The sequence below is a fragment of the Leucopleurus acutus genome (assembly GCF_964270905.1).
Source record: "Leucopleurus acutus genome assembly, chromosome: 13".
Taxonomy (NCBI): Eukaryota; Metazoa; Chordata; class Mammalia; order Artiodactyla; family Delphinidae; genus Leucopleurus; species Leucopleurus acutus.
In genome coordinates, this window is record NC_139155.1 from 85016590 (window position 1) to 85029645 (window position 13056).

General features: G+C 58.2%; 1 protein-coding gene across 1 annotated transcript in view; it reads right to left on the minus strand.

The window, feature by feature from the left end:
• Positions 1-2504: 2504 nt before the first annotated feature.
• The window catches only part of DHX37 (DEAH-box helicase 37), a 30438-nt gene continuing 19886 nt past the window's right edge, over positions 2505-13056 (minus strand). The window contains exons 13-27 of the mRNA XM_082853818.1: positions 12626-12758; positions 12094-12170; positions 11539-11771; positions 9582-9693; positions 8112-8218; positions 7763-7951; positions 7222-7346; positions 7008-7124; positions 5567-5739; positions 4665-4779; positions 4403-4540; positions 4109-4203; positions 3943-4016; positions 3189-3286; positions 2505-3033 (exon numbers count right to left, since the gene is read on the minus strand). Of these exons, the coding sequence (XP_082709944.1) occupies positions 2948-3033; positions 3189-3286; positions 3943-4016; positions 4109-4203; positions 4403-4540; positions 4665-4779; positions 5567-5739; positions 7008-7124; positions 7222-7346; positions 7763-7951; positions 8112-8218; positions 9582-9693; positions 11539-11771; positions 12094-12170; positions 12626-12758 (1872 nt within the window). The 3' untranslated portion in view covers positions 2505-2947. The remainder of the gene's footprint in view (positions 3034-3188; positions 3287-3942; positions 4017-4108; positions 4204-4402; positions 4541-4664; positions 4780-5566; positions 5740-7007; positions 7125-7221; positions 7347-7762; positions 7952-8111; positions 8219-9581; positions 9694-11538; positions 11772-12093; positions 12171-12625; positions 12759-13056) is intronic.

Below are 13056 nucleotides of genomic sequence, written 5' to 3' on the forward strand. Positions count from 1 at the left end.
AGGAGCAAGGGGATACAGCAGGGGACCCTACTGCTGCTTTTCACAAAAGCGTAGTAGTTCTTGAAAAACTAAGTGTACCAATGTGATAAAAATCGAGTAAGGAAGAAATGAAGGAAGGAAGGGAAGGAGAGCGAAAAAAAATAAAATAAAATTCAAACAGTCCAGAAAACTACCGAACGGAAAGGCAGAGTCACTCCCACCTTATCCCAGTCCTTCTCCCCGGAAGTAACCAGGGTCTAGACCAGACTGATTCCTGTGACCTCGGACAAGTTACTGGATCCACGCTCTGTGCCTGCATTTCATCTGTCTGATGTGATAAAATAGCCCCTCCTAGGCTTATTGTGAGTGCACATCTGTAAAGCGCTTACGAATACTGCCTGGTGCATGATGGGAGCTAGTTCGCTCTAGTTGTTGCTGTGATCCGGTCATAAATACGAATATACTCACTATGTATATTTATTCTTACACAGAAGGGAGCCTATAGTGCTCGTGGCTGAGTATACAGTATCCTCCACTCTCTTCTTGAGGAAATGGACATATTCCGAAAACCAAATTTACACGCTTCCACGCATATCTGTCTATCATAGTCATATCACTTTGGAGAAGATGCCCCAAATATCTTGTGTGTGTGTTGGAGTGAGTTAAAACGATCACGCAGCCTCCCCGTCGGGGAATCGAACCCCGGTCTCCCGCGTGACAGGCGGGGATACTCACCACTATACTAACGAGGATGAGCCGCGACATGTGTTCTCCCGCCAAACCCATAAAGAAACACCATTCTTCGGCTGCTACACCCATCTACTCCGAACACTGGTCTCCACGGGCGCAGTGCCGCGCGCTCCTGGTTGGTGGGCTTCCTGGGACGGGAAAGACTTACTTGCGTCTCTGAAGGCGCTGAGCCACCAGAACGGAAGAGACGTGGAGGAGCGAAGTCGCTACTTCCTATATCCTCACTTCCAGCAGACAGTTCTACGGGTCTGGGGATGTAGCTCAGTGGTAGAGCGCATGCTTTGCATGTATGAGGCCCCGGGTTCAATCCCCGGCATCTCCATGTTTTTCGCCTAGAATTAATTAATTTTTTCCCCGTCTGGATCACAGCCACACGACCAGAAGGCAAAGCAGGGAAGGGGACCCAAAGCCCCCGCATCAGCTGGCTTAAGAAGGGAGCTCCGTTGGAGAGGGCGGCGCTAGTGAAACGCCCTTGGTCTCAATCACAGATGCCCGTGTCCTCTCCCCTGGAGATTCGGATTCAGGTCTGCAGTGGGCTGCGTTTTTAAACAAACTCCTAGTGACTCACGTCATCAAGCAGTTAGGAAACACTGGATTTCTAAGGAGGGTTTTGCAACTGTCCATTCATTCCGTAACTCCTGAGCACCTAGTGCCAAGAAATGTGGAGACATCGAGCGCCTACTGTGTGCTCAGGTAGCGTCAAGTACCCTTGTATCCCTGGATACCCCGGGCAAGGTTTCTCAGCCCTCCTGTCCTCAGTATTCCAGTCTAGGTAACTAGCAATAAGCAAGTAGCAATGAGCTTTATGAATATAGTAATTGTGATGAGATGGAGACTAAAGGGGGAGGACGTGGAGGCTGCCGCAGATAAAGTGTCAGGGGGGCCTGTCTGCAGAAAGGGGAAATGGCAGGTGCAAAGGCCTGGAGGTTGAAGGGGGGTAGGGGGAGGAATCTGCATTGAGGGGACAGAAAAAAGCCCTGTGCAGGTTTAATGAATGAGGGAAGGAGAGGGTTGAATCTTTCAAGACACTGGAAGGCCTGTTGCAGGGGAATGACGTGATTTACTTAGGTTTTAAGACAGCTCCCTCTGGCTGCCATGTGGAGTCCACCATAGGCGGGAAGAGTGGACATGAGACCCGCCAGGAAGCCACTGCCGTGGCCCAAGCGGGAGCTGCTGGAGGCTCGCTGGAAGCGCACAGCAGGGGAAGTGGGGAACACGAGGGTCTTCTGGACACATCCCGGACGTGGACTAACAAGACCTTGCAGATGGCTTAAACGCGGGGGGAGTGGGGTAGGGGAGACCGCCTAGTTTGGGGGAACAGTAGGGTTAGTAGCTAGGCTGTGGAGAAAGTGAATAGTTTTGGAATATTAAACACGTCTCTCTGTTGTTTTGTCTTACGTGTGTGTTTATATTACAGAATTTGTGTTTATTTTTTACTTTTCTGGCTGTGCTGCGCGGCTTGCAGGAACTTAGTTCCCCAACCAGGGATCGAACCCGTGCCCCCTGCAGTGGACCACCAGGAAATTCCCGAATTTATGTGTTGATACTAACACAAACGGATTCAGGAAAAATACCTAAGTAAAAATGAGAAAAATGATCAACGTCTACAGGCTCACCGTGCCACAGGATGACCACTAACACGCTCATGAGCATCCGTCCAAACTAGTCTCCACGTACGTGTGTGTACGCGCACGTGCAGGCTGTCCCCGGGCCACCCCCATGTTCAGGGGTTGGCCCAAAGGACTCAGTAGACGCGGTATACACCTGTTGTCACAGTCAAGGTTTATTACAGCAACGTAGCCAGCGGGGAGCTGACTCCGGGGAGGGGACGCCCACTCCACAGGAGCCGGCGGGAGCCCTGGCAGACCTCGCTGGCTGTGGGCAGGGTGCACCACACCCGCAGGGAACAGGGCCCGTGATCGCCTGCTGCTCTACAAGGGACTAATGTCGTCCACAGAGCACGTTTAAAGCAGGACCAGCATGGGAGATGAAACCATGACCCACCCTGTAATGAAGAGTTACAAAAGCCACCCCGCGCGGGACTGCCCAGGGCGGCAGCGAGCTGTGCCCAGAACCGAGCCAAGACGACCACGGGTGTCCAGGGGCTCCACCTGCCTGCTGGGCACAGTCTGGGGTCAGGGTGCCCATGGCGGACACCGGCCACTGCCAGCCGCCTGGGTCCGCAGGCCAGTCCTTGGCCCTGCAGGCTGGCACTGGGTCAGCAGTCAGCAGTGGGCGGCCAGGCTTTCTCGACGTTGGCGTGCACGGCCTGCGGGATCCACTCACAGTACTCGGCCAGCAGGTCTGCAGGGGTGGGAGGGAGGACGGTCAGAGCGGCTCTGTGCCCACCCGCCTGCCGCAGGGCACACCCTCCCGCTAAGCCTGGGCTCCCTCGGTGGCCCCACCCTGTCCCCCCCGCGATGCCCTCGCCACGGGGCACCCTTCCTGGTCAGACTCACATTTGGGGTTCTTCCTCCAAGCAGCCAGCAAGGCGTCTCGGCAGTCGGCTTTCTCAGCAACGAGGGCTCTCAGGAGGCTCTCTGTCCTGGGCTGCAGCCTGCGGGTGGGGAGGCAGGACGTGGGGCGTCACGAGGCCCACACACTGGTACCACTGCCAGGCCTGCCCAGGAACTGCAGGAAGTCCCCTTCCCTCCAGCAGGCTGGGGGTGCTGGCCGGATGGAAGGATCCAGACTCCATCGCCTCCCACCACTTGCCTCTGACCCGGCCGCCCAGGCTGCTCCCACACACGGTGCCTGTCCATCTGGAACCTTCCTCCAGACTCCCGCCCGGCTCGCAGCCCTGTCAGCCTTTCCCGACTGAGCCCGCCCGCCCGCCCGCCCGCCGCCTCACCTCCACACCCTGCTTTGACCCGTCGTAGCTGTGCCACCCCTGCCACTTGTACTAGTTCTGTTTGGGGACAACCTCCCTGCCCTGGGACATGCCACGGGACAGGGTCATGGCTCGACCCTAACACGAGGATGTGCTTGGCACAGAGCGGATGCTCAGAACCAAGTGCTGGCTGGAGAACTTGGCCGGCAGGGGCTCCTGGACCCACAGCCTCACCCCGAGTCCCCGGGAGTGCCACGAGAGAAGAGACTCCTGTCGTCCTAAGGCCCTCAGTGGGTGGGGATCTGTTACGGCGGCCCCAGGACACTAGTCTCAGCTCCCTCCACCACCACCTGCCGAGCCGACGCCCCCGGGAGAGACTGTACCTGGCCCACGTCTTCAGCATCGTGCTGGGGCTGGACAGCAAACAGCCCTTGTATGAGGCCAGCTTGTGGAAGACCTGGGGAGAGACCACAGGATGGGGTGAGAGATCTGGGGCTCACGTCCCACCCGAGGTGCCAAGGAAGGGGCCGAGGGAGCTGTGTCGCCTACCTGCCCCTCCAGCAGAACCTGGGCAAAGTGCTTGTAGCAGTCGAGGCCTTCCGGAAAATCCACCTGGACCGCGGGGAGCGGCCAGCCGACGCGACCTGGGGCGCGTGAGCTGGTGAGCAGGGGCCACGATGGAGCCCCACGCCATCCTCCCCTGCCAGTCCCCTCCCCGCCTGCCAAGGGGGCCCGTAGCCTGGGATGACACGGCGCAGGACACACACACCGCCCAGGGCACGCGGGAGGCGGGACCACGTGTCCAGTGGAGCCCAAGGCCGCCGGGAAGTCACGCCGACTCACAGAACACGCTGGCCCGGTGACACAGCACCCGCCCCTTCTCGGGGCAGTAGGCGGGGGGCGGCTCCTCAAGGGGCTTGTCAAACTGGCAGTAAGACGGCAGCAGCACCGGGATCCACTGCACCTCCACCGTCGAGACGCCTGGGGGCCCGGGAAAGAAGGGGTGGGGGCTCGGCGAAGGCTCGTGGGTTATCCCCTCAAGGGCCCAGCGACACGGCTCACCAGAGCCACGCGGGTCAGGCGAGGGGCTGGCCAGCTGCGCTACCTTTCATGTACATCTTGGTGGTCTCCACAATTTCCTGGTAGACCACAAACTCAGGGAGCTCCCTGAAGAGCACGGAGCTGGGGTGGATGAAGACTGGGTCGTCGAGGAGGGGGGTCTGCGAGAGAGACGGCGGGTGGGCGTGAGTCTGGGGCATGCGTGAGCGCCAGGTGAGGCTGACCCCCTGAATCCAGTTACACCCTCAGCCAGGAAAGGAGAGCATCCGTCAACCGACGAACGGCCACCCTGGCGGCGTGTGTCCGCCGACGGAGCGCGTACCCTGCCGTGAGAGGTACTGACACGGGCAGCAGCGCGACCCGCCAAAAAGCACAGCACCGAGCGAAGGAAGCCAGTGCAAGAGGCCACGCAGTGGAGGATCCCACTCGTGTGAAACGCGTAGAACAGCAAATCCGTAGAGACAGAGAACAGATTCACGGGGTGGGGAGACTCAAGAGAAAATGGGGAGTGGCCACAATGGCTATCCGGAGTCTTTTTGGGATAATAAAAACGTTCTGAAATTACTTGTGGTGCTGGGCGCACAACTCTGAATAGACTAAAACCCCCTGAATTGTACACTTTACAGTGGCCAGTTGTATGAGATGTGCTTCTATCTCCATTCAGTGAAGTTGGGGTGAAGCTCACGCCCAAGGGAGAAGCGGCTGCACCGTCACCCCACCTCGGCCCTGGGTGGGGCCTTCCCAGAGGCGGCGGGACCCGTGACCCGGGAGGACAGGCCCACCCACGCCCAAGGGTCCCCCCGGCTGCCCCTCACAGGCGTCCTGACGTTGCCCAGAGCTGGGCATCTGGAGGGCCCCGGCTGCCAGGACGTGAGACAGAGGGCAGGGAGGGCGGGGGGCCCGGGCGCAGCGACTGCCCTGCTGCCCATCCCCGAGCCAGCGTCCAACCTTGTAGGCGTTCTTCCACTTGTCGTCCAGCAGGTCCTCACTCTGGACCCTGCGGGCCAGGTGGTCACCCAGGCCGGCCGTCACGATCTGCCGCAGGTAGGTCACCTGGCTCTCGGAAGGCGGCTGCATCTTGGGGTCCACGAAGAGCCCGGCCTCGGGGCACATGGCGTTGACTGGGGGCAGACCGAGGCGTGAGGAAGGCGAGGCGGGGGCTGGCTCCGCCCGGCCTTCTGGAAGGCCCCACGCTGATCAGCTCGGAGCTCTGGCCTCAGCGACCTGCGCATCTCGGCCCCCGTCCACCGAGGATGCCCACCCACACCCATGCCTGCTTCGTCCTCAGGACGAAACCCCAATTCCCTTGCGGGCGGTGGACCGTGCTGCTGCGAGAGCTCGCACTTGACTCCCTGTCGGCCTTGGGGCAGGGAGCACGCCCAGCCAGGAGCCGTGACAGACGAGTCACGCTCTCTGAGCAGGACAAGTGTGGAGGCCACCTCTCCCCTCGAGGGCCCTGCGCTGCTGAGCCCAGGCGCGAGACGCAGGGCGAGGCCTCCTTCTTCTGCATGAGAAGGATCTGAGCTCTGGAACACTTGGCAGGTGGGGAGAAAGGAGGTGGGGCTTTGGGCCCTGCTGCTTGTGGAGGGAGGAGGCGGCAGGGACAAAACGAGAGGAGCAGGACGGGGGACGCAGGTGGGGAGAGTGGGCTTGCGGATCTTAGCTCCCCGACTGGGGACCGAACCCGTGGCCCTACAGTGGAAGCATGGGGTCCTAACCACTGGACCGCCGGGGAAGTCCAGGGCTTTCTGTTCTGAGGTTTGCAAGGTAAATCTGTCTTCCCTACAAAACCTTCAGTGACACCTACGTTGTTTAACTTAAAAAGTGAGAGAAGAGGAAAGAAACAGGAAGAAGGCAGAACACGGACAGGACGCAGAAGACCTGCCACCCACGCCCAGCCCTGATGTAGCTTCAAACGGGTCCGGTCCCCACCACCACTCAGACCAACAGGAGCGGAAAGCAGGGGCTGAACCGTCCGCTGCTCCCCGACTCCAACAAGAGGGGCCCCTTCGCTGCTGGAGAAGCAAACCAGGGCCGGACCCTACTCGGGAGCAGGGACCCCTGCACGAGGCTGCTGGGCAGGAGGTGCGGCCAGCAGCTGGTCCAGGCCAGAGCCGGGACAAAGGGTGACGAGAGGGATGTCACCAAGGGAAGGATGAGACGGACAGACAGCCTGACGGGAGAGCGTGCACATGTCACTGCCCTGCTCGTGTGCGTGTCCTCGAAGGACCACCAAAGTGGCGAGCACTAAAACAGAATTTAACGAATAGGTGAATTCGCAAATGTGGACTCTGTGAATAACGGAGATCGACTGTACGTGGGTGACGTCGCTCAAAAGCGACTTTAAACGTCAACAGGGTCAAGTTCTCTGCCGGGCGCAGGGCCGTACCCGCAGTGGTCAGCTGGCCCCTCAGGCGCCGGATCTCCATCATGGCCCTATACCGCAGACCGTTGGCCTCACAGAACTGGGGAGAGCAGCCCGCGTACTCGCAGGCTCCCACGGCACCTGTGGATGGGGGGCGGGCGTCACTCATTCTCGCTGCCCCGTCCCACCCCGCGTGACCTCCCCACCAGCCACACTCCACGCCACGCAGGGCACTCACCAAGCAGCACCATAAGGTCCCCGAGTTTCAGAGAGGCTCCCTGCCCCGCCCAGATCCTCTTCATCTGGGCTACCCGGGCCCGCTTGCCCTTCAGCCTGGCGAGCTCCTCGTCGCTGGCAGCTGGCCTGCGAACACACACAGCACCCAGGCTGTTGCCCTGGCCGCGCACGGCTGCAGAGGCAGGGAACACGCCAGTTACCCAGGGTGAGCCCCAAAATGCCTGGTGGGGTCACTGATCAACATGACCACGATCGTGGGAATTCCCTGGCGGTCCAGCGGTTAGGACTCTTGCGCTTCCACTGCAGGGAGCATGGGTTTGATCCCTGGTCAGGGAACTAAGATCCCACAAGGTACACAGCATGGCCAAAAACAAAAACAGAAACAGAAACAGAGATCGGTAGAGATGAGAACACTGCCAGGCGCAGGGCGGGCGAGGGTCTCGCACAAGACCACTCAACAGGTCAGTGATGCCCCAGGAGGCTCCACACTGTGGCTCGGCCGAGGGCAGGCGGCCCCCGAACGCCCAGCCCCCGGCCCCCACCTGTCCAGCTCCTCAAACAGCTCCCGGACCGTCATGGCAGCCACGATGGTGATGGCGTACGGCAGGCAGTCGTGTTGCCTGCTCAGCGCCAGCATCTTGGCGTAGCGCGGTGCCACGGGGAACGTGGCCATGGTCCTGCCCAGCTCAGTGATGGGGCAGCTCCACCGGGACCTCTGCAGCTGCTTCACCCTGGAGGATGGAGGTCTGTGGTGGGTGCGGGGGAGGCTTCACGAGAAGCCTTCGGCACCAAGAGGCCTGGTGCTCGGTCAGCTTGGGAGAGGGGAGAGGGGAGAGGGCAGGGAACGGGGCAGGCCCTGGGCTCCCCACTTCCCCCGAGCTCCTGCCCTACCTTTCTGTTTTTGGGGGCGCCTGCAGGGCACCCAGTGCGATCAGCAGCTCCTCGGCGGCGATGAGGGCCTCCACAGATGGGGGCGTCGGGAAGGGGAAGTTGATGACCTGGGACACAGGGAGACATGGCAGGAGACAGGTGAATGCGGAGGAGGAAGCAGGGGACCAGGCCTGGCAGGAGGACGGGGCTCCTACCGCCTGCCGTCCGAGCACCACTCACGCTCAGAACATGGGACACGGGGGCCTGGACACACGCAAAGTCCACGTGCCGGGGAAACTCCACAGGCCCTCTTCCTTCATTCACTCACATCACCCACTCACTCAGAAGCATGTACTGAGCACCTCGTGTGCGCCAGACGCTGTTCTTGGCGATGGAGATAGAGAAAAACAAGACAAGGACTCAGCCTCCATTGAGCTTTCATTCAGCCAGAAGGGGCCGCAGACGACCGGTGGGTATACACGAGAATAAACGTCATCACAGGAGAAAATGTGCCCAGACAGTGAGATGATCAGGGGACAGATCAGGGACAGGGAGTGACCGGGGTCAGGGAGGGTGGCACCTTAGAGTGACCAACTCAAAACAAGCATTAAAATAAACATCTGTACACAGATGTTCACAGCGCCACTAGGCACGGCAGCCAAAAGGTGGGGACAACCCAGATATCCATCGATAGCTGGATAAACCAGGGTCCATCCCTACGATGGAGTGTGACCCAGTCATAAAAATGAACGAAATTCTGACACGTGCTACAGTGTGGACGAACCTTTAAAACACAACGCTGCTAAGTTCAGCTGTGGATGGTCCAAACAGAAATATAAAACACGTATCGATTTATAATATTTGCTGAAATAAACTGACTCTGATTCAAACTGTCAGCTAGGTTCTTTGACACTTAAAATAAAATACCAAACATAACTAATGTAAAAACTTTTAGCAATGAAAAGCATGACCCTATCTTTTATATCATCTTACTGTGTATTGAACTGATAAATGAAGTTTACATTGGCTAAAAAAACCCCCGAAAAAAACCAACCACGATGCTGAGTGAAAGACGCCAGACAAAAAGGGACAAATACCATATGATTCCATTTTTATGAAACGTCCAAAATGTACAATCCGTAGGGACAGCAAGAAAGCAGCCTCGTGGGTGTCAGGGGCTGCGGGGAAGCGAGGGCTGGGACTGACTGCTGACGGGGGCGGTCCTCTCTGCCTGCGCCAGCCCTCCCGGAGCAGGGCAGAGGCGGGCACCCCTGGACACACTCAGTGGGGGCAGCACTGAGCAGGTGGGGGGCCCACAAGAAACCGGCAGGGGGCTGGGCAAGCACCACAGGGCTCAGCTCCTCGAGCTTCCTGGGCCGCAGGGAAGGAGGAACAGCCCGTGAGGGGCTGGGGTCGCCCTTGCCCCCCAGACCGGACACAGGTACCCTGGCAGATCAGTGGGGTGATGGCAGGGCTAGGGCTGCAACTGACCTTTTCAATGTTGAGAGCTTTCATCTGAAGGGTCAAGTCTTCGACAGGTCTCCGGGTGATTTCAGGAGGGGGGAACTTCTCAAAGTCCCCGAAAACCGCAGATGAATACAGTCTGACAGAAGGAAGCACGAGAGACTAAGAAATGTTAAGTGAATGAGGAAGAAACTCAGCCCAGCTACCTGGCATTGAATCTTGACTCCACCACTTCACTAGGCAAGGGGTTTACCCTCTTCCTGCCTCACTTTCCTCACCTGTGAAATGGGCGAACATAGCAGCTGCCCCGTTGGGATTGGTGAAGATACTTCAGGTATCTTCACATAAGACTGCTTAGAACTGCCTGGCACACGGCACTCGGGACGTTTTAACTACTTTATCGCTTACGAGTTTTCTTGGCATAGTTTCTCAATTTTCTTTTCTTTTGTAACGTAAAGCAACGTTGAAAAGAACAGCATACAGCTATTGAAAACAAACAAATAAAACCCAGCATACAGACTGGGAGAAAATATTTGCCAATGATGCCTCTGACAAGGACCCAGCATTAGGATTATAGAAAGAACACTTACAACTCACCAATCAAAACACAAACAACCTGACTGAAAAGTAAATGATAGGGACTCCCCTGGTGGCACAGTGCTTAAGACTCCACGCTCCCAATGCAGGGTGCCCAGGTTCGATCTCTGGTCAGGGAACTAGATCCCACGTGCATGCCGCAACTAAGAGTTCACATGCCACAACTATGGAGCCCACGAGCCACAACTAAGGAGCCCACGAGCCTCAACTAAAGAGCCTGCCTATGGCGCCAGCCTGCCTATGGAGCCCGCCTGCCGCGACTAAGACCTGGCACAACCAAGTAAATAAAATAAAATAACAAATACTATAAAAAGAAAAAAAGAAATGATGGATCTGAATAGACATCCCTCCAGAGAACACACACAAATGGCCTGTAAGCGCGTGAAAAGATGCTCAACGTCATTAGAGAAACGCAAACCAAGACCACTGTGAGATACCACCTCGTACTTTCATTGTTATAAAGTAGAAAATAGCGAGCATTGGTGAGATGTGGAGAAATTAGAACCTTCGCACGCTGCTGGTGAGAATGTACAGATAAAATGGAGTAGCCGCCATGGAAAACAGTCTGGTCGTTCCTCAAAACGTGAAACACAGAGTCATCGTACAACCCAGCAATTCCACTCCTAGGTTTATACCCGAGAGGCACGGGAACAGACGTTCAAATACTTGTACATGAGTGTTCACGGCAGCACTATTCACAGTGGACAAAATGTGGACGCAACCCAAGAGTCTATAAACAGGTGAATGGACAGTGAGATGTGGTCCCTCCACGCAACGCATGTTACTCAGCCATTAAAAGGAATGAAGCAGTGACACAGGCAACAGTGTGGATGAACCTTGAAAACATGATGCTGAGTGAAAGAAGCCAGACACGAAAGGTCACATATTGTCCGATTCCATTTACAGAAAATGTCCAGAATGAGCACGTCCATAGAGATAGGAAGTAGATGAGTGGCTGCCGGGCGCTGGTGGGTTGGGAGTGGTAGGGAGATGCAGGGAGAAACTGATTAATGGGTACAACTGATAAATGCGGTCTCTTTGGGGGTGAAGAGAACGTTTAAAAATTAATAGTGGCGATGGCTGCACAACACTGTAAATAGACTAAAACCCACAGAATTGCACACTTTAAATGGTGAGTTTTATGGTATGTGAACTTTACCTCAAAAAAGGTGTTAATAAAACAAAACAAAAATCGAGGTGCTGATAAACACAGGGCCTGACGTCAGCAGCAGAATAAAGAAATAACACAAGTGCCTGAAAGCCAACAGAAAAGGGGGTGCGAAGGACGGCTTCCAGCAGGACACGGGACCCCCCTTTCCTTGCCCGTGGGTGGGTGACCACTGCACGGTGGCCCCAACGTCACCGGAGGGGCCCCCGGGAGCCCCACCTGTAGCAGTGGCCGGGCTCTGTCCGGCCCGCGCGTCCTGCCCGCTGATCGGCCGAGGCCTGGGAGACCCAGGTGATGCGGAAGGAGGACACGCCGGTGACACGGTCGTAGTACCGCTTCTTGACCTTTCCACAGTCCACCACGTACTTGATGCCTGGGATGGTGAGGGACGTCTCGGCCACATTGGTGGCCACAACACACAGCCGTGTCCCCTCTGGGGGAGGTTGGAAGACCTAGGATGGGGGGACGGGAGCAACAAGAAACTTGACCTTTGTCCCACCAGAGTCAGGGAAGAATCTGTGGGGCAGAGGTCAGAAGAAGCCAGCCAGGTGGGGCAGGGCCTGGAGGTGACTCTCCTCGCCTTGGGCCACTGCTCCCCAACTGAATGAGGGAAGCGTTTCCGTCCTCCGAGTAGGAGATCCCAATACCCTCTCAAAAGTCTGGGGTGCTGATCAGACAGCTGACGGAGAGGGTGACCCGGCGCCTGACCTGCTCCCACCTCAACGCCTTTGGGCGCTCCCCACCGGGCATCCATCCCAGGCCCCGCCCGGTTACCTGCGCCTGCTTCTCCGGGGCCAGCAAAGCGTAGAGAGGGAGCACACGGAGGGGAAGCGAGGCATCGGGCTGCTCACCTGCAGGGGAGGCAGAGGCCTGTGGCACCCAGCTCCCCTGCTGCCCAGCAACCCTGCCCGCTCCGCCGGGGAGGCCCCCCTGCAGCCCCGCTGCCAGGGCTCAACCCTGGGCACTGGCAGAGAGGGTCGGCAAAGCCAGCCACGCTGCAGCCTCTCCTCCTCAGAAGAGCCCCAGGCCCTGTGTGGGGACCCCTAAGGGCTTGATTCTGCCCCCCCCGCAAACCCCCAAGGCCTGTGTTCACCCAGCAAAGCCAAGCCCGGGGTTGGCGCCCCCATTACAACCGGCACAACAGAGACCTGAGGGCCTCCTCTGTGTCAGGCGGTTTCAGGAGCTCAGGGGACAGCAGGGGGCAGAGCAAGCAGGAACCCCAGCTCCCCTGGGGCTCGTTGCTGGAGAGGGCCCATCGCTCGACCCAAGCCCACGCGGTGGGAGCAGAGGCCGCGGCGGGTCGCACCTCCGTCCGTCCCGTCGTCCCCTAAGTCCAGGTCCAGGTCGGAGCCCAGGGACTCCTCGTCCACTTCCCTGTCCTCGTCACCTTCGCCCGCTGGCAACACCGAGTAATTGTCCAAGCTGATGTGGGGCAGCGTCTACGGTAAACAAGACATCAGCACCGCGGGCTGCGAGGGACCCTGCGTAGAGACCGGCATTGCGAGCAGCGCCTGCGGCCACGTGACCCTGGGCAGGTCACTCGGCCCCGTCCTGCGTCGGTGTCCTCATCTAAGAGCTGGGGATGATCACGGGAATTCTCGAAGGGCTGCCGTGAGGACGCTATGAGCTAACACACGTGCAGCCCTGAGACCACTGCCCTGGGCATCCACGCAGGCCCTGCTCAGGGCTCGGGGCTGGGCCTTCCAGAAACTTCCTCCAGGCCCCCAGTACCGGGAG